Here is a 21,347-nt window from a genome sequence, read left to right on the forward strand (position 1 = left end):
TAAAGACAGAAAGGATGTGAAAAGTTAAGGGGGCAGTTAAAGAGAAATTGAAAGGGAATAGAAAAGATGCAAGAGGAAGGAGTGAAAAGTAAGAGCGAGAGAGAACGAGGCAGAAGGATATGAAATTGAAGAAGAAAGTAATGAGGAAAGGCAAATGGTGAGAAACTTTCAAAATGGAATATTATGCAGTGTCTAAGATTGATTTGGGATTATTGTACTCAGCTGAGCAAAGCTCAAAACGTTGGCGATAACAGTTTTTTGAAAAAAAAAATATTTTTCGCTGGCTGAAAAATAATTTTTTTGGGTATGCGTAGTCCAACTTTTTTTCCTGAGCCCAAAACCTATCGAAAAATTGATGGCTCGATATCGGTTAATAAATCGACCCAGTCTAATATATAAACAATATATGTGACCCGGTCTATGAAAAGGTGGCTTATAACTCAAAAAAGAAATTGCGAGAAACAGCTGTTAAAGATAAACAATGCATTTCTTCAGTTCTTAGTAGTTTTTCTTTTGCATTATGAACAGCCATGCCCAAAAGGTCAAGCACAAACCAGTTTCTGACCGATATTTTGGCTCCATTGCCATCGATAAAAATGCTATCAAAAAAGTCTGAGGATGTTTCACCTGCCACCAAAGTGGCATCGAAGGAACCAAAGGCTTCATCGTCTTTCATTTGTGCTTTTCTTTCTCTACATTTTTAGTACACTTCTAAGCAAGTTAGGACTTTCTAGTTTTCACCATGTGAAATAGCGTCTCAAAAACTATCGAAACCAGAAAAAAGTGGAAAAAATTGTTTGAGTCATAAGCCACCTTTTCATAGACTGGGTCACATATAACTAAATTTCGTCTGTGAGCTGAATTAGAATGAAAAAGCATAGCACAGATAGTATTGATAATAAATAAATAACTTGTCAACCATAATTTTGTTATAACAGGTAATGTGCCTGAAAAAAAATTTACGAAATAAGTTGAGGACCACGATCGCTTTTATATAAACGATTTTTAAAAGGATTATAGTCGCGAATAATAACCGACATCTTTGCGAATAATAACCTTATATCAATGTTATTTTACTTCAGACGTGCTATCACAACAGGGATTGTAAAAAGATGAAGACTTTTCAAAATAGGCGTGGCATCGTCGCTTTCTTGACCAAGCATGCTGTCACGTTTCGAGAGCCATTACTAGAAGACACATTAGCGTACATGTAGTTCTCTTATAACCCTTAATGTTCCTGGATGAAATCGGTTCAAGGCCACACAAACTTCTATTTACAAGATTTTTGAAGGATTCGTAGAAAAATATAATAGACAATTCCCCCTATTGCAAGTGTCGATCGCAGTAGTAAGTAGACCGCTGAGCGATTATCGATTATCTTTATATTGGATAAAAAATATTTTTCATACAACGAAAAATGGAAAAAGTTTTGAAATCTGTTTCGAATAAGCTTACTGTGTAGAATAGGCCAAACATTATTCAGTTAATATGCCCAATAACATAATTAAATGGAAACAAGCAAAGGTGTCTAAGTTCGGGTGTAACCGAACATTATATACTCAGCGTGAGCTTCAATTGCACATTTAATTTCAGATAAATTACTTTTCTACATAACACCGCCCGTTTAAAAGAAAAATTTCTCCCCATTTCCTCTTACACTAAAACTTGATAAGTGAAATGTCATTGATTCAAAACTATTTTTTGCTAAGTTATAGCTTATTATTCTAGCCTACGATCCTTTTAAACTTGTTTTATATCTAAGTTGCCGTGGGCTTTAACCGATCCCGTCCATTTTTACTACAAATATTTTCTGCTATAAGGAAAATATGTATTCCCAATTTTATAACGATCCGTTAAATTTTCTTCGAGTTATCGCTCCCGAAGCATAGAAAATTGCTTAGTCATAAAACGGGCCGTGCCACGCCCATTTTTTCAAATTTGAAGTTTTTTCCTATTTATTGTTATAAATCCATTTGGGAAATGAAATACCATTGATATAAAGCCCTTTTTTGCAAAGATATAGCTTATTTTATTAGTCCACGACCCTTTTTAAAATCTTTTTTGCAAAAGTGGGCGTGGTCCTTAACCGATTTCGTTAATATTTCTTCAAAGCATTCCTTATAGTAAAGGCAAGGGCGGTGCCACGCCCATTTTAAAAAAAAATTTCAAATTTTTATCAAGAGTCTCAATATCAGTCCACACTTCAAATTTCAACATTCTAGGTGTATTATTTACTAAATAATCAGGTTATTTGTGTTTTCCAAAATGTTATATATATAAGAAGTGAGCGTGGTTATCATCCTATTTCGTGAAGATATCTCAATATTTAATTAAGTTATCGTGTTAACGGACAGACGGACGGACATGGCTCAATCAAATTTTTTTTCGACACTGATGATTTTGATATATGGAAGTCTATGTCTATCTCGATTCCTTTATACCTGTACAACCAACCATTATCCAATCAAAGTTAATATACCCTGTGTGTAAAGCACGCTGAGTATAAAAATTTGATCGAGAAATAGTCGACACTCGCAATAGAGGGTATATTTCTAATAAGATTGAGGAAGATCGTTTTATAAACACGCCCAATTAAGTTAATACTAGGGCCCGCTTTTTCAATACAACTTCAACTCAGTTTATCAGTTAAACTACGCTTAAACCTATTCTGCAGTTTTTTCAGTCTTCTTTAACTTATGTTTAAGCAGAGCCGATCTGGCAGGGTTAAACTATTTGTTATTTACGTTCATTGGCATGCATGCTTAAGTCCTAGGAAGCTTTTAGTATTTGCCAAGAGGACGGAGTTATTTTATAACATAGGCCCTGGTTTTTGATAGGGTTTTTCAGTTTGGTCGTTAAGACAAACTTCTGGTAACACTACGGACTCATTCAGTCTATGCGAGGTCCTCATGGACTGTCCAGTTCAACCTGACCTAACCTCTTAAAGGTTTGATAGTTGTTGTAGAATGATGTTGGATATCAACTTCAAAGCTCATATAAGAATAATTGGAGAATGATGTTGAATATTAAATCCAGAACTAGATATATATTTCTCTAAGGCTGGAGAAATTTCTTTCCATGTTTGTTGGGTATACAAAATCCAGCTGTTGCTGTATCTACAAATTTTCTAGATAATAAAAAACCAAGTTTACCGTACATAAAAGCCTACCACAAAGGCGTCCTTAAACAGCGACTGAAAAAGTTATCTGTAGTTTATATTTCACCAGAGTTTAAGCAAACTTGGTTTAAGCTTAGCTGAAGAACCGGGCCTAAGTGTAAAAACTGAAAATAAATGAACTGTACGATGAAAGCTCCCGGTTGAGTAAATACAGTTTCTTGCATTCGAACTTGAACATGCCGGGTTTTAGACGGTTTTATTTAGCTTGACTTGACAGGCAAGGTCGCACGGCCGCATGCACGGCCGTTGTGAACGAGTTTTGTAATTGAAATTTAAGTAACTTCCCGATAAGCTACAAGCTTGAAACTTGGAATATAGTTCAGAACCCGATGACAATGCAATAATAAGAGAAACAAGTAAGGAAGGTTAAGTTCGGGTGTAACCGAACATTACATACTCAGTTGAGAGCTATGGTGACAACATAAGGGAAAACAACCATGTAGGAAAATTAACCGAGGGAAACCCTGGAATGTGTTTGTATGACATGTGTATCAAATGAAAGGTATTAAAGAGTATTTTATGAGGGCGTGGGTCATAGTTCTATAGGTGGACGCCATTTAGGGATATAGCCATAAAGGTGGATCAGGGTTGACTCTAGACTTTGTTAGTACGATATGGGTATCAAATGAAAGGTGTTAATGAGTATTTTTAAAAGGGAGTGGGCCTTCGTTCTATAGGTGTTCGCCTTTTCGAGATATCGCCATAAAGGTGGACCAGGGGTGACTTTATAATATGTTTGTACGATATGGGTATCAAATTAAAGGTGTTGATGAGTATTTTAAAAGGGAGCGGGCCTTAGTTCTATAGGTGGACGCCGTTTCGAAATATCGCCATAAAGGTGGACCAGGGGTGACTCTAGAATGTGTTTGTACGTTATGGGTATCAAATTAAAGGTATTAATGACAACAAGCCTCGGATAAATACACTCTCTATTGATGACGACCATGGCAAACGTTTGAAGGACAATGAATTGAGGGCATGCACCTGGAACGTCCGCTCCCTGAATGGGATTGGTGCAGATGCCCGGCTGGTTGATGTCCTCGTCAAAGCAAAATCTGACATCACCGCCATCCAAGAAATGCGTTGGACGAAGCAAGGAAGAAAGAAGATCAAAAATTGTGACATATATTGGAGTGGCCATGCGAAAAAGCGCAGTTTCGGCGTCGGATTCGTGGTGGGAGAGAGACTTTGTCGCCAAGTGCTGGCGTTCACGCCTGTGGACGAGCGTCTCGCCGCTATCCGAATAAAAGCAAAATTTTGTAATATATCATTCATCTGCGCCCATGCGCCGACAGAGGAGAAAGACGATGAGGTGAAAGACACTTTTTATGAACAATTAGAACGCACATACGAGCGCTGCCCCCGTCATGATATAAAAGTCGTGCTTGGCGACTTTATCGCCAGGGTGGGCAAAGAAGGTGTTTTTGGCCCTACAGTCGGAAAGTTCAGCCTACTCAATGAAACTTCTCCTAACGGACTGAGGCTGATTGACTTTGCCGGTGCTCGAAACATGGTCATATCAAGCACGAGGTTCATGCATAAAAAGATACATCAAGCTACATGGCTGTCTCCTGATCGAAATACTCGCAATCAGATCGATCACGTTGTGATAGACGGACGGCATGCCTCCAGTGTTTTAGATGTGCGCACGATCCGAAGACCTAACATCGATTCGGACCATTATCTCGTTGCAGCCAAAATACGCACCCGCCTCAACGCGGCTAAAAACAAGGAACAAAAAACACAAGGAAAGCTAGACGTCGAAAAGCTTCAATCACAACAGACTGCCAATGATTTCGCAACTCGACTCTCACACCTGCTCTCTGAGGGCACAACTCATCCTGAAGGAATACAGGAGCAGTGGGAGCATATCTCCAAAGCACTTCGTACTGCCGCCGAGGAAAAAATTGGTTACCGGCGGCCACGAAAAAACAACTGATATGATGAAGAATGCCGCGTTGCAACCGAAAGAAAAGACGCTGCCTACAGGGCTACGTTAAAAGCGAGCGCGACAAGAGGAGTGTGTGAACGCTATCGTGAGTTGAAAAGGGAAGCGAGACGCCTTTTCAGGAAGAAAAAAGCAGAAGCAGAAAGGCGTGAGTGCGAGGAGCTTGAGCTGCTAGCCACCAGGAATAACGCCCGAATATTCTACCAAAAAATACGGCGACAGACGGAAGGTTTTAAGACCGGGGCAAACTCCTGTAGGAATGAAAACGGCGACCTTGTAACTGATGTCCAGAGAGTGCTTAGATTATGGAGGGAACACTTCTCTGCTCTCCTAAATGGAGGCAGCAATTCACCGCGCAGAGATGAAGAACCCGATCCCGCAATCGATGATGATGGAATATATGTCCCCCGCCCGATTATGACGAAGTTAGAATAGCAATAACCAGATTGAAAAACAACAAGGCCGTGGGCGCTGATGGATTGCCTGCGGAGCTATTCAAGTTCGGCGGCGAGGAGTTGGTAAGGCGCATGCAGCAGCTTCTTAGCAAAATATGGGCGGACGAAAGCATGCCCGACGGTTGGAATCTAAGTGTTCTTTGCCCAGTCCACAAGAAGGGGGATACTGCAAAATGCACCAACTATCGTGGAATCAGCCTTCTTAATATCGCATATAAGGTCCTTTCAAGTGTATTGTGCGAAAGATTGAAGCCCACCGTGAACCGGCTGATTGGACCTTATCAGTGCGGCTTCAGACCTGGTAAATCTACCATCGACCAGATTTTCACAATGCGCCAAATCTTGGAAAAAACCCGTGAAAAGAGAATCGACACATATCACCTCTTCGTCGACTTTAAAGCCGCCTTCGACAGCACGAAAAGGAGCTGCCTATATGCCGCTATGTCTGAATTTGGTTTCCCCGCAAAACTTATACGGCTGTGCAAAATGACGTTGAGCAACACCATCAGCTCAGTCAGAATTGGGAAGGACCTCTCCGAGCCGTTCGAAACTAAACGAGGTTTCAGACAGGGTGACCCCCTATCGTGCGATTTCTTTAATTTGATGCTGGAGAAAATTATACTAGCTGCAGAACTTAACCGCACTGGAACAATATACTATAAAAGCGTGCAATTACTGGCATATGCTGATGACATTGATATCATCGGCCTAAACACCCGCGCTGTTAGTTCTGCTTACTCCAAGCTGGAAAAAGAAGCGGTAAAGATGGGTTTGATGGTGAATGAGGGCAAAACGAAGTACCTGCTGTCATCGAGCAAAGAGTCAGCGCATATGCGCCTTGGCAACCACGCTACTGTTGGCAGCCATAATTTCAAAATAGTAAAAGACTTCGTTTATTTGGGAACCAGCATCAACACTAGCAACAACATCAGCACTGAAATCCAGCGAAGAATCAATCTTGCCAATAAATGCTACTTTTGACTAGGTAGGCAATTGAAAAGTAAAGTCATACTCTACAAGTCACTTATCGTACCCGTCCTGCTATATGGGGCAGAAGCATGGACCATGGCAACAGCAGATGAAGCGGCTTTGGGAGTGTTCGAGAGAAAAGTTCTTCGAAAGATTTATGGACCTCTACGCGTTGGCGATGGCGAGTACCGAAGAAGATTTAATGATGAGCGGCCCCCACTCCGTTGGAAGGACCAGGTGGAAAACGATTTAAACTCCCTTGGTGTGACCAATTGGCGCCGGTTGGCGGAGCGAAGGAGCGACTGGCGCGCCTTGTTGGACGGCCATAACCGTTTAGACGGTTAAGCGCCAATTAAGTAAGTAAGTAAGTAATGAGGGTTTTAAAAGGGAGTGGTGGTTGTTGTATAGGTGGTCGCATTTTCGAAATATCGCCATAAAGGTGGACCAGGGGTGACTCTAGAATTTGTTTGTACAATATGGGTATCAAAAGAAAGGTGTTAATGAGTATTTTAAAAGGGAGTAATCCTTAGTTCCATAGGTGGACGCCGTTTCGAGATATCGCCATAAAGGTGGGCCAGGGGTGACTCTAGAACTCGTTTGTGCAATATGGGTATCAAACGAAAGGAGTTAATGAGTATTTTAAAAGGGAGTGGGCCTTAGTTCTATAGGTGAACGCCTTTTCGAGATATCGACATAAAGGTGGACCAGGGGTGACTCTAGAATGAGTTTGTACGATATGGGTATCAAATTAAAGGTATTTATGAGAGTTTTAAAAGGGAGTGGTGGTAGTTGTATATGTGAAGGCGTTTTCCAGATATCGACCAAAATGTGGACCAGGGTGACCCAGAACATCATCTGTTGGATACCGCTTATTTATTTATATATGTAATACCTGCCAAGATTTTAAGGGTTTTTTATTTCGCCCTGCAGAACTTTTTCATTTTCTTCTACTTAATATGGTAGGTGTCACAATCATTTTATAAAGTTTTTTCTAAAGCTTCAATAAAACATTCCAATTACCTTACCATGTTTCATCCCTTTTTTCGTATTTGGTATAGAATTATGGCATTTTTTTTCATTTTTCGTAATTACCGATATCGAAAAAGTGGGCGTGGTCGTAGTCGGATTTCGTTCATTTTTCATACCAAGATAAAGTGAGTTAAAGTAAGCACGTGATCTAAGTTCATTAAAGATATGTCGATTTTTGCTCAAGTTATCGTGTTAACGGCCATGCGGAAGGACAGACGGACGACTGTGTATAAAAACTGGGCGTGGCATCAACCGATTTCGCCCATTTTCACAGAAGGAGTTATCGTCATGAAATCTATGCCCCTACAAAATTTCAAAAGGATTGGTTAATTTTTGTTCGACTTATGGCGTTAAAAGTATCCTAGACAAATTAAATGAAAAAGGGCGGAGCCACATCCATTTTGAAATTTTCTTTTATTTTTGTATTTTGTTGCACTATATCATTACTGGAGTTGAATGTTGACATAATTTACTTATATACTGTAAAGATATTAATTTTTTTGTTAAAATTTTACTTTAAAAAAAAATTTTGCTAATTTTTATTAAGCGTACATATAGTAATAGGAGTAACGTTCCTGCCAAATTTCATCATGATATCTTCAACGACTGCCAAATTACAGCTTGCAAAAGTTTTAAATTACCTTCTTTTAAAAGTGGGCGGTGCCACGCCCCATGTCCAAAATTTTACTAATTTTCTATTCTGCGTCATAAGTTCAACTCATCTACCAAGTTTCGTCACTTTATCTCTCTTTTGTAATGAATTATCGCAATTTTTCGGTTTTTCGAAATTTTCGATATCGAAAAAGTGGGCGTGGTTATAGTCCGATATCGTTCATTTTAAATAGCGATCTGAGATGAGTGCTCAGGAACCTACATACCAAATGTTATCAAGATACCTCAAAATTTACTCAAGTTATCGTGTTAACGGACGGACGGACGGACATGGCTCAATCAAATTTTTTTTCGATCCTGATTATCTTGATATATGGAAGTCTATATCTATCTCGATTCCTTTATATATGTACAACCAACCGTTATCCAATCAAACTTAATATACTCTGTGAGCTCTGCTCAACTGAGTATAAAAATCGCCGCTAGGTGGCGCAAGGATCGAAATATTCACAAAAATCTTATTTGTGGTCCGATTTGGCTCATATTTGGAACACATAATACATACAAGAATAGAAAGCGACCTATGAAAAAAAAATCGCCGCTAGGTGGCGCAAATATCGATATATTCACAAAAATCGTATTTTTGGTCCGATTTGGCTCATATTTGGAACACATAATACATACAAGGATAGAAAGCGACCTATGAAAAAGAATTGCCGCTAGGTGGCGCAAAGATCGAGATATTCACAAAAATCGTATTTGTGGTTCGATTTTGCCCATATTTGGAACACATAGATAATACATACAAGAATAGAAAGCGACCTATAAAAAAAACGCCGCTAGGTGGCGCAAAGATCGAGATATTCAAAAAAATCGTAGTTGTGGTCTGATTTGATCCATACTTGGAACACATAATACATATGTATATGAATAGAAAGCGACTTATGATGTCCGATTTGGCTCTTATTTGGAACAAATATTACATACAGTCGGTAGAAGTGACATCAAAATATTTTGGAGTTGGAGGAGGGACAAGCATACGTGGCGCAGAGTCGAGTGAAGTCTTTGGAATTGAGGAATTAGATTGTAACAAATTGTTAGGAAAGAGCCCTTATAATAATAAGTCACTAAATGAACTAAATAGAATGAGAAATAATAGGCAATTAAATAAAGACTAAAAACTTGAAAATAAAATAATTAAAAAAAAATTTTAAGTTAAACGGTTTTATTGAAAACAATACTAACATGAAGTAATAATAATACTAAAAGCTAGAAAATAATTAGGTAGGTCCTAGGTACTAGTCATCACACTCCTCATCAATCTAGGGCGTTGATCAGACAAATAAAAGCGTTGGGCGCGTCAAATTTCTAAAAATGTGAGGCGTAGCATAACCTGATTAAGGTTCAGTTGGTCTTATATATGACCAATAGAAATTTGACTCGTCCAACGCTTTTATTTAATTGTCTGATCAACGCCCTAGATTGATGAGGAGTGTGATGACTAGTACCTAGGACCTACCTAATTGTTTTCTAGCTTTTAGTATTATTACTACTTCATGTAAGTATTGTTTTCAATAAAACCGTTTAACTTAAAATTTTTTTTAATTATTATTTTTTTGTTATACTTAACTATAGCGTAGGGTCTACTTTCCTTCTTAAGAAATGTAAGCTCATAGATTTGTATACTAATCTTACGCACATCCTTTAACTGATTATTTAAATATTTAATTTTTTCTCCTCCACAGCACTGCCACAGTTTTCGCCAACGTCTGCTATGCTCTCCACACCACCGATAATGAGTAGCAGCCTAAACAGCAACGACGAACCGAATACAACGCCACAAAATCCGCCCAGAACAGACGAGGAAATTGGTGAGTGCAAAAAAAGAGAGTAACGGAAATGTGACACAAACAAAAGTGTGTCAATTTTATATTACATCTTCATAAGAAAAACCCAAAATCCCAAATCCTCTTATTATTTAAACCAACCAATCCATTATTATCATCATAACACGCAATCATAATCACCATAAATATCATAATAACCAATGTCGACGTTTTGGCGCTTTGAATGCAGTTGTTTGTTGTTCGTTTATGTTCGAATTTAACTTAATACATTATTCATTGTTTTGCTTATGTAATTCGAAATTGAAACGTTTATAATTTCGAATTTCTTTGATTTCGAATGTCATTTCTTTTTTTTTATTAAAATTTGCATATTACTTTCATTATAATTTGTTTGCTTAATGCGAAACAAAGAAAATTGATTAAAAAAATATGCGGCTATATATTTCATATGTACATACTTACATATATACTAAATAATATTAACTGAATGCAATGCGTGCTACATTATATATTTTTTTTTAATTGTTTTTTTTTTTTTTTGTTTTAATTTGATTGCGAATTGATTTCAATAATTTTTTGCCATGAATATGTTACTGAAATTTATAATTTTTTTTTAATAACCACGCACGTTGTTGTTGTTGCGCATGCTGTGTATGCATATATTTGTTGCGCTGTTGTTGTATTTTTTTTTCTACTTACTATTTATTAATACTACTATACTTATTATTACATATGTATGTATGTATGTATCGTATTACTTAAGCAATAATGCATTGATTTCGCATGAATTCAAAGCTACACACACACACATATAAAGGTGCAGAAAATTAAGTATGTAATTTCTTCTTCTGGTTTTGTTTTTTCTTCTCATTTCTGGGTTTGTTATTAATTCATAAATTAACCATACAGCCAATGTGGCGTACGAAATGCTCATGCATATCAATAATTACACAAACAAAATTTACTATGCAATGCATATTAGGATAGATCGTTTCTATTTCAAAGATTAAATTAAATATTAAATTGACTAATTTTTTCAAAGTTATGAACAATTTGGTTCTTATAACAAAGAACAACAAAATTAGTACGCTTCCTTGCAACAGAGTAACCCGGTATATTCCATGAAACGGGCTCGTACAGAAAATTGCACGTTTGAGCTTTTTTTTCTTCCCGTTTTAAGTTAGGGGTGAATAGGGGCCATATACCCCCAAGTTGTTAGAAACATAGGTGGCCTAGAAAATATTGCCTGACTTTGTCCTGACGATCTTTGGTCTACCTACATATTTTTAAAACATTTATATTGCCCACCTCTCCTTTCATTCTCCAGCTTTCTCTCTTCCCTGACTGTAACCCTAAACCTCGCTCTATTCCGCTAGCTCTTCCCCATCATCTTCTAATCTGCATTTTCTATTATCGGGAGAAAAAGTATACCAAAAGTTAATATAGGTAAAATATTGCCTATGAGGATACAATGTTTCATTTAAGCAAATGGGACAGTAAAAACGATTTTTTTAATTGATCGGTCCATGCATGGTCTACTTTCATGAGATATTTGTATGCAATAAAAAGCCCAACGTAATAAGGTAGCGAGCCAAATTTTCAGCAAACCGGACGGTTTTTTCCGGAAAAGTCACGAATTGTTGTGAAAGTATTGGATATTAAATATTTGGTTGGTAGGGGAGGTGCCATGCCTCCTTCTAATATATAAAATTCTCCTGTCTCTGTATTTGTGGTTACACTCCTTCGAAACGGCCCGACCGATTCCCATGAAATTTTTTTGAGTATATTAAGTAGGTCTGAAAATCGGCCAACATCTATGTTTCCTACCCATATGGTGGAAAACCGCTTAATTTTTTTTTTCAGCTTGAGACTGGTACTGGGACTGGGAATAAGGGATGGAGAAGAATAAGAACTACGAGAGAAAGTAAAAAAAGTGAGGAAGAAAGAGAGTTAGGGAAAGTTAGAGTTAGATGAAGATAGAGAGATAGTCATAGATAGAGCGGGGGAAGGACCTCTCTCTAAAGCGAAAAGAAGTAAGGAAAAAGACGGAGGGAGAAAGAAAGTTATGCAGATAGACTAAAGTTAGGGCAGAGTAACATCTGACGGATCTGCTAGTTTTTATATAATAATAATAATAGCAACTTACTTGCAAGTAATTAATTAGTGAAGACTTTCGAAAAGTTATATATGTATTAGAGCTTACGATTTCACAAGCGAGATTTTCGAGACCTGAGAAATCGAGAACTCGACTTCTCGCGAGATTCTCGTGTCTTGGAAAATCTCGCGAGCTTCTCGACATTCTTACTTAGTCGCTGTATGGACAGTATTTATACACTTCTTTTTTTTTTACTTGTGACTTTTTTGTTGATTATATTGTTTCAATGACTCAAAACATATTTATTATATGTACATATAATTTTGTTCACATTATTTTATTTTTCAACGAGACATCAAGAACACGGCTTCTCGCGAGATTCTCGAATCTCGAATTTCTCGTAATACTCGCGATCTTCTCGACTTTCAATTCAGTCGCTGCATTGGCAATATTCTATACATTTCGGGGTTTTTTACTTGTGGTTTTGCGGACATTTTGGCTTGTGCTTCAGAAGAAATCGTAAGCTCTATATAAAACAGCCAATGAATCGATGAAGTTGAATGTCGAGAAGCTCGCAAGCCTCACGAGTAATTCGAGATTCGAAAATCTCCCGAGCCTTAAGAGTGATTCGAGATTCGAAAATCTCACGAGCCTTACGAGTAATTCGAGATTCGAGAATCTCGCGAGCCTTACGAGTAATTCGAGAATCTCGCGAGAAATCTCTTCTCGAACATGTTCGAGAAATCGTAAGCTCTAATATGTATATCATATTATTTCAGAATGTTCTATTTCAGATTTTGGTTGAAGAACCTAAATGTTTTAGCTTAATTATTGCCTTCGCCTACTGACCTATGGTCTAAGTTTCAAGCTTTCCCATTTCTAAGTATCTCGACTCACGCACCAGCTAGCGATTTTTTCAGCAAGGTTGTACCATAAATAAGTTGCGATAGGAGGCATTGGCTGCAAACTGCAACTGAAAAGTTGGTTTCGATCCTTGGAAGAGTAACATGGGAAGTCTGTTTTATCTCCTTCAGACTTTGAAATCTGATAACGGGCTTCACGAGCCTGAATTGAGACAACAGTTTACCGACTCTATGTGGATTTGCGTCCTTTCATCAAATCAAACAACTAGAAGGTGGGCTATCCTGGCGAACTCTGGGCATAGAACAACATAGCCTTCATATAGACACAATATGACATGTTATGTTATTTTGTGAATACCTTAGATATCACCCGAAACAACACTTTTTTTGACCTAGAAAATCGCAAACACTTAAGTTCTATCACGGATTCTGGAAGTCCAATAGATTATTCAGATATAATTTTAAAACAAAGTTATGTGTAATATTTTAGCTACATTAGTAACAAGCCTAAGTGACGGGTGGGACATTTTGACTTTGATTGAAATTTTAAGAAATTCCTCTTTAATTGAGTCATTTGACAAGTTTTGCACTTAAAGGTGAATATTTGTTTGATACGAAGCTAATGAAATATAAAACTAATAGTGACGGGTGGGCCTTGGAAATCACCCTCCTATTTAAGTAGACGGCGACAAGTCCGAATTTCAGACAAACCATAAAAATATTTCCAAAATTGGCTGTACCATGATCAACGCCCTAGATTGATGAGGAGTGTGATGACTAGTACCTAGGACCTACCTAATTATTTTCTAGCGTTTAGTATTACTATTACTTAATGTAAGTATTGTTTTCAATAAAACCGTTTAACTAAAAATGTTTATTTTTTTTTTTTTTTTTTGTTTGTGATTATATTTAGTTCATTTAGTGACTTATTATTACAATGAATCTTTCCTGACAATTCGTTACAATCTAAGTCCTCAATAAATAATCCTTCCAAAGACCCTACTCGACTCAGCGCCACGTATGCTTGTCCCTCCTCGAACTCCAAAATATTTTGATGTCACTTCTACCGGACTGTATGTAATATTTGTTCCAAATATAAGCCAAATCGAACTACAAATACGAGTATTTTTAATATCTCGATCCATCCCGCACCTAGCGGGAGTTTTTTTTCACAAATCGATTTCTATTCTCGTATGTAATATGCGTTCAAAATATGAGCCAAATCGGACCACAAATACGGGTATTTTTAATATCTCGATCCTTGCGCCACGTAGCTGCGATTTTTTCGTAGGTCGTATTCTACTCATGTATGTATTGTATATGTGTTCCAAATATGCGCCAAATCGGACTAGAAATACGACTTTGAAATATTTCGATCCATGCGCCACCTATCGGAGTTTTTTCTTCTTCCCATATAGCATATGGAAGATTGGTTAAAGTATAAATCACCACAATGAGACATTTTCGACTCCTTTTGACGACTAAAAACTGTTTAATCAATTCTGCGATCCAAAGAAGACTCGAAATCGACTCCCTCTTATGAGTGAAAAATGATTTATTGAAAAAGCAACAACAAAATGTAAAGCGATCTCAAAAACGATTAAAATAAGATTCCAAATAGACTCTTAAATGTCTCGAGAAAGAATCGCGAAAGCTTTAAAACACACTTAAAAATTATTCCCACAAGACTCATAAATGATTGTAAATATGACTCGAAAAAGACTAAATACTGATTAGAAATATAGGTTAAAAGAGGCTCACCAAGTGTAGTCGCGCGTAGGGTACCATTTTCTCCCGACGAGGGAGTCTTTTTTGATCAGAAAATGAGCGCATATATGCTTATTTTGATCATGCTGGAGACTCGAAAAAGACTCTAATATGATTAATAATTTCAAAAAATGCTGGGTGGGTTATTATTACGTTGCGGAGCTGTCTATAAAATTGTTCAAATTATCTAAAAAACTATAAACAATTTAGCAAAAGAGACGGCGTCGTTGAATTTAGTAGGCTTTACGAAAAACGTTGAAAAATCGTGCACAGTGCTATTATTGAGTCAGTTTTGTTTTATTATATTCGATCCATCCTAACGTTACATATGGCAAGTGTAAATGTTTACACTTACGTATGCACTTATGTAGATATTTATTTAATTTTAATCAAACTGCCGGTTGTCGGTTTTCTAATGAAATGCAAAAACGAAAATTGGATAATTTTGAAAAGAAAAACATTTCACATGCATTTATTATTTTTCAATTATTTTTTGTAATTTACCGCTTCAGTCTTATTTTAAGTGATGAATTTATTGCAATGCAATGGGCGCTTTCAGCGAACACAAATGTTGATCAACTGTTGAGTGATAATTCTCTGAACGCAGCGTTGAGTATAATTTTTTCCATTCAACGGTTGGGTACGTCAAATAACTGAGCATACATTTTTTGCGCTACATACGCTGTGATTCACGGTTCGAATCCCGGTGAAACCTTTGATAACATTACAAAATTACCTGATGATGATTACGTTGGCGGTTTTCGAAATGGGTCCATCGCAATATGCCAGTAAATGTTTCTTTCTTTTCAGTTTCTCTTAGAAAACATAATAATTGAAATTCAATTATTATAAGCCGGTGTTAAGCTCATGAATTCCTAAATATAAGTATAAACTGAACACACCATTAAACAAACACATAAATTTAAGAAGTAATTTTCCTTAAAATTTAAGTATAATTATTTCATTTGGCTCAACTTGGCATTCAGAGAACACATTTTCGATCACTTAACTGAGGGAAACATGTTTGCAACGTATCAACAAAAATGGTGTTCGATGAAAGCGCCCAACGAAAGTTTCTCTAAGACCACGTTTACACAAGCCTTTTGTCTGCAAAAAATCGTCAATAGATAGTCTACACGTGTACATATGTTCCATCCCTGGGAACTATCTTATTTTCTGTCAAATTTTTACGTTTAACTTTTATTTTGTGCTTCGGATTAGAGATTACACTCTAGGGGTGGAACTTTATCTATGAAAAACAAATAAGCATCTTTAAAATTTTTTCATAATTACCGATTATGGAGGGGAAGAATTCATATCGGAAATCTAGTTATATAATAACCGATTATCAGTTTAGTACGAAAATGAAGTTAATCTCGGTATATGTAAACTAGGTCTAAGCACGATACATTTTTTGTAACTGAAAATTGATTTATTTTGAATTTTTGTTTATTTTTTTGGTCCAGAACAATTCAGTGGCACTTTCACCTGCAACAGTGGAATAAACAAACTGAGATACTTATTTACCACTCGAGAAGTCCTTGATAAGCGTCTAGTCTAAACACACCTTAACCAAATATTTTTTCGCTTTTCGATTTGCCTTGCTCACAAATGTCATTCGATATTTTCAATTTGATATTTGTATTATTTTTCTGTTGTGTTTTGATGTGTTTTAAAATTTATGTTATTTTTTTTCCAAAATTTTCGTTTGATAAAATACTAACTTTTGGATTAGCCATTGATGAATTTCACACATTTGGATAAATAATTGCAATCTAAAATTGTGCGTACATGAAAAAACGTATTTCACATAAGAAAGAATAAAAAAATTTTGCTGCCATATATAATCTTTATAGTGAAGTATCAACCACGTGATAATTTTTTTTTTCAAGTGAATTACAATTGCATTTGCAGTAATATCGACATATGTTTACATACATATGTATTAAGAGAAAAAACGTTCCAAGCAGTAGTAAGAAACTGCGAAGAAATTGAAGAAACTGTGTTGTACAGTGGTGAGGGGTGTTTTTTCAATGAATATACCCTGAAGGAAACTTGAGATAAGTTATTACTATATTTTCCTTATTTGGTGACATTGTCAGCGAAACGTGAGGCCAAAGATCTCAACATTAACAGGCAGTTTTTGCTAAATTCTCACAAACCGGGACACCCTAGCAGACAACTGTTTGATCTAGCCCCTCCTTCAAAAGGGTTAAGGGAACAAAAGCATTATGATGAGGTGTGGCACCCGTCAGCCGTAGGTAAAATCCACCCAGAATCGGCAAACGCCTTTGGCAGGACGCGCTCGGTGAACGCTGTTACCAATATGAAATATACTACTCTTGCAGAAGAAGAAAGCAGACGAGTCACATTGGCCCAACTTCGTTCTAAATACTGTAACGGGTTAAACTCTTGAGCCAATCATCTTTTAAATTGTAAAGTGGAACCTACGTCTCTAACACAAATCACCCTATGGTCCGCCCCTGTTGAAACTACCAGTTTCCTTGGACTTCCGTTAGAGGACTTTGAGGAGAGTTTGTGAGTGGTAGCAACCATTGAATGAGGCGAAGCACTGTTAACACAGCAACAGCAACACAAGCGAGAGTGAATCACAGTGAATAAGACAAAGTACGATATCTAAAGTTTAAACGTTCAAATAACAATAAGATGTGATCAGCTGACCTTTAACGTTACTATTTGCTCTCATCCTGCGGCTCATTCTTTCACTAGTTGAATGTAGCGCGCCGAATGCTCCGCTGTAGAGGTGCTATCGAATGCTATGTAGAACACCTTAGCCAGTTTGACAGATAAAATATCGCACGATGTAATGATCAGCTCGCCTTATGTCTGCATGGAGACTATGTAGTGCACAGGCTACTGGTGGATTTGCAGTGACACCACACAAAAGCAATGCTTATAGCAAAGTACTTTTTTGGAGTTCAAATGTATCGTACTAGGAACAGCGAATAATGTCGTTTCACTGTAAACATTTCCTGCAGGGAATCAAGGGCGGCTTTTCTATTGTGTCTTGGGTTTTGATAAGCCCGAAAGGATTTATCAACAGACATTATGGCGATTAGACATTTGCATTGTGGGATTGCATTACACCAGACTTCCTTAAAAGATTACAAACTTACTTTCACTTGACAAGTATTTTTGATAAATTGCAACCAGCGGGAACTGGGTTGAACTGGAGTTTGGTCTGAGAATTAGTAGTAATTGCTAAGCGCTGACATGAGCACGAATTTTTGATCTTATAAACATTTTTGGCAAAAATATTTTTATAAACGGCGTTGTACCTCGACAGTGGTGTGTTAAACAAACCCTCCAGGTGTATTTCTACTATGATAAGCTTCTCAGCAAGGTAGATGGTAAGTCACGGCAATTTTTTGGAAACAATTAAAGTAGCAAAGCACAGGTTGCAAAAATACTCTTCCTCGGAGGTATAAATGCAAAGGCAATCCACTATTTTTACGCTGGGTATGTTAAAGCCAATAATATCAATATTAACATACGTATGTCGGCAATTTATAATACGTTGGACATTTTAATTTTTTGTTTGAAAATTCATTTGGTTTCTAAGGCACGCAAAAGGAGAGATATTGCTTTTCTTCCTATGGGTTTTCTTCAATGACTGGTGTACGGTGGACTTTTCATGTCTGAAGCGGACTTCACCATAAAAAAAAACACTTCCCTTCTCGGCACCTTACTCTTTTTCAGTTTAGATATTGTCATTCGGCTACAGGTTAATCATCTCACTCGATCTTTAGCAGTGAGGAGTGCTCCCTGTAAAACATTAGTACTCTATACATCGAGTCTGCCATGGCGTGGTGGTAGCCTGCTCCGAATTGTGAATAAATTTTTCTAAGTGAGATCGCCACTCTACAGTGGTTTGGCAAATACTTCGAGTATATTTCTGTCATGAAAAGTTTCTAAGTGAATATTCATCTGCCTTGCAGCTGCCGGTCGGAGTTGGCATAAAACATGTAGGTCCCGTTCCCCCAACTTGTAGAAAAACTTAAAAAGGAACACGGCAATTTGATATTTTTTTGAGTGTTGCAAATTAATTAGATTAGTTGAGCCGAAAGGCCGCGGTTAATGAATAAAACTTCCTTTTGGTTTGTTTTATATTCATAAATTTTAATTTTGGTCGATATTTCGACTTCAATCTGAAGTCATCATCAGGCTGAAGACAAAACAATAATAATAGTTAATTACACAGAACATACATATGAACACATGAATAACAAAATATGACTTACACATATGGACATGTATGATCGACTGATTGGGAATATGACCAAAAAATTACAAAGAGGTCGAGAAAAACAAAAGAAGAAATCAAAATATAAACAATTTGGAAAAGTCCCGTAAAAATAAACAATTTTCATGAACAGTAAGGGTAAACAAAAATCATGTATACAATAACAACATTGATATGACAACTAGACTTAGCTTAACACATATGTACGTGTGTATGTACATATTTCATCCCATTTAACTATTTGACAATATTTCAAATGACCGCCTTGTGGTGTTGTTGCTTCAAAATTAAATTCCTGTAAGACTGCGCACAATTGTCTGTGTCCATTTTGAAGTTTATTCTTTTTTCATTAGGGGTGTTCAAAATATGTAGCATTTCTAAAGTGTATCGTTTGCTGTAATGTTTTTCATTGTCCAGTATAGTTACATTATAGAAGTCGGGGGAAGTGCCCTGTGTCCTTGCAGTGGGATGTTAAAGCCGTCTTGTTGTCCGAAGCATTATTCCTTAATTTAATGTTAGATCTATGAGCGGAAATTCTTGTCTTGAGTTTTAATTTTGTTGTCCCCACATATACTTTCTCGCATACGTGGGACCCGTCGCCGTTGCAAGGAATTCTGTAAATAACGTTAGATTTCTCCAGTTTTGAAATTTTGTCCTTAGTTCTGCTGAAAACTTGTTGCAGTGTGTTATTGTATGTAAAGGCTATTTCATATTTTTCTTTGTCATATATATTCGACATCTTGATCCTCTTTGAGGTTCCGGGAACATAGGTGATTGACTTGTATATTTTACAATCTTTCTCCTTTTTCAAATGTTCTTTTTTATTATTGGCATGATAATTCCGGACCAGCTTGTTAATTAAGTTTATGGGAAAATCATTTTCTTCTAAAGTTTTCTTGATTATCGCAATATTTTTGTTATGAAACATTTTATCACTTATCGTGAGTACCCTTCTAATAAAGTTTTTCGCAGTATTTATAATGGTTTTACGTTCATGCTTTGAATTATAATTGATTAGTCTCCCTGAAGCCGTAGGTTTTTTGTACCAATCAATATATATTTTATTATTTTTCCTAATGATGAGTGTGTCCAGATAGGGGAGTTCGTTGTCTTTTTCCACCTCCATAGTAAACTGTATGTTTTTGTAATACCTATTGAGTCGTGCAAGCGTGGTTTCTATTTCATCTGTTTTGACGATGACAAATAGGTCATCTACATATTTGGTCAACAGGCGTGGCTTGGTTGTTGACTCTTCCTCGAATTCCGTTAGCAGTTCTTCCAGAACTATGTCCGCTATGACTGGAGAGGCTGGTGAGCCCATTGGCATTCCTGACCGTTGTTCATAGATTTTGTCGTTATATTTAAAATATCTATTTTCTTTTACGCAAAATTTAAGAATATTCAGAAATAACTCTTTAGATAGCAACGTGTATTCTTTGATATCATTCCACTTCGAGGAAATGATTTGGATTGCAATATCCACGGGTATGCTGTGAAACAAGGAAGCCACGTCAAAAGACACTAAACTCTCATCATCGTAAATATATGTACCTTTGACTCTTTCCTTAAACTCTGTGGCATCTTTCACATTGTATTTGGACGACTTTGTAACATTTTTCAGTATGCCAACGACATATTTACACAAATTGTAGGATGGGGAATCAAAACATGAGCATATAGGTCGAAGGGGAATGCCTTCTTTGTGTATTTTTGGCAACCCATAAATCCTAGGTGGATTTGCACTTCTACAAATGAGAAGATTCTTTTCTTTTTCCTCAATGTAGCCATTGTTGAACATCTTGATTACAATTTCGTTGTTCTTATCCTGTAACTTTTTGGTCGGATCACGCTTTAAAACTCTATAAGCTGAAATATCGTTCACCATAGTTTGCATTTTTACAGAATAGTCTGTTCTGTCCATCGCTACAGTGGCATTGCCCTTATCAGCATTAAGTATCAGAACTTGCTTATTGTTTTTGAGGAACTTTTTGGTGGAGCGTAAAGTCGCACACAAATATTTGTCACGCATTGAGGTCGTCTTCTTTTTAAATTGCTCATGTATCAGTGCCGTGAAATTGTTTCTTTCAATTTCCTGCCTTTCCTTATTTTGTATTGTTTGGACAATATTTTCCCCGTCAGCTATGAATTTGAGAAGTGGGAATTTTCCTTCTTCAAATGGCATAACATATTTCGGACCTAGAGATAAGAGCCATTGAATGTCTTTAGGAATGTCTAAATGTGTGGCATTGTGAAAGAATTCTGGTACTACCCTAATGTTGAGCTTTTCTTTTTCTTTTTGTTTCAATTTTTCGTACTTGTT

General features: G+C 36.8%; 1 protein-coding gene across 27 annotated transcripts in view; it reads left to right on the top strand.

Annotated features, from left to right (window-relative positions):
- The window catches only part of LOC137251880 (supervillin-like), a 505,292-nt gene that overhangs the window by 145,287 nt on the left and 338,658 nt on the right, over positions 1-21,347 (top strand). For 26 of the 27 annotated variants that reach the window (XM_067786812.1, XM_067786789.1, XM_067786791.1 and 23 more), the window contains one exon: positions 9,937-10,062. The exons of the other annotated variant lie outside the window; for it this stretch is intronic. In XM_067786812.1, the coding sequence (XP_067642913.1) occupies positions 9,937-10,062 (126 nt within the window). The remainder of the gene's footprint in view (positions 1-9,936; positions 10,063-21,347) is intronic. 27 annotated transcript variants of the gene reach the window in all.

The sequence above is a fragment of the Eurosta solidaginis genome, chromosome 5 (genome assembly GCF_040869045.1).
Source record: "Eurosta solidaginis isolate ZX-2024a chromosome 5, ASM4086904v1, whole genome shotgun sequence".
NCBI lineage: Eukaryota > Metazoa > Arthropoda > Insecta > Diptera > Tephritidae > Eurosta > Eurosta solidaginis.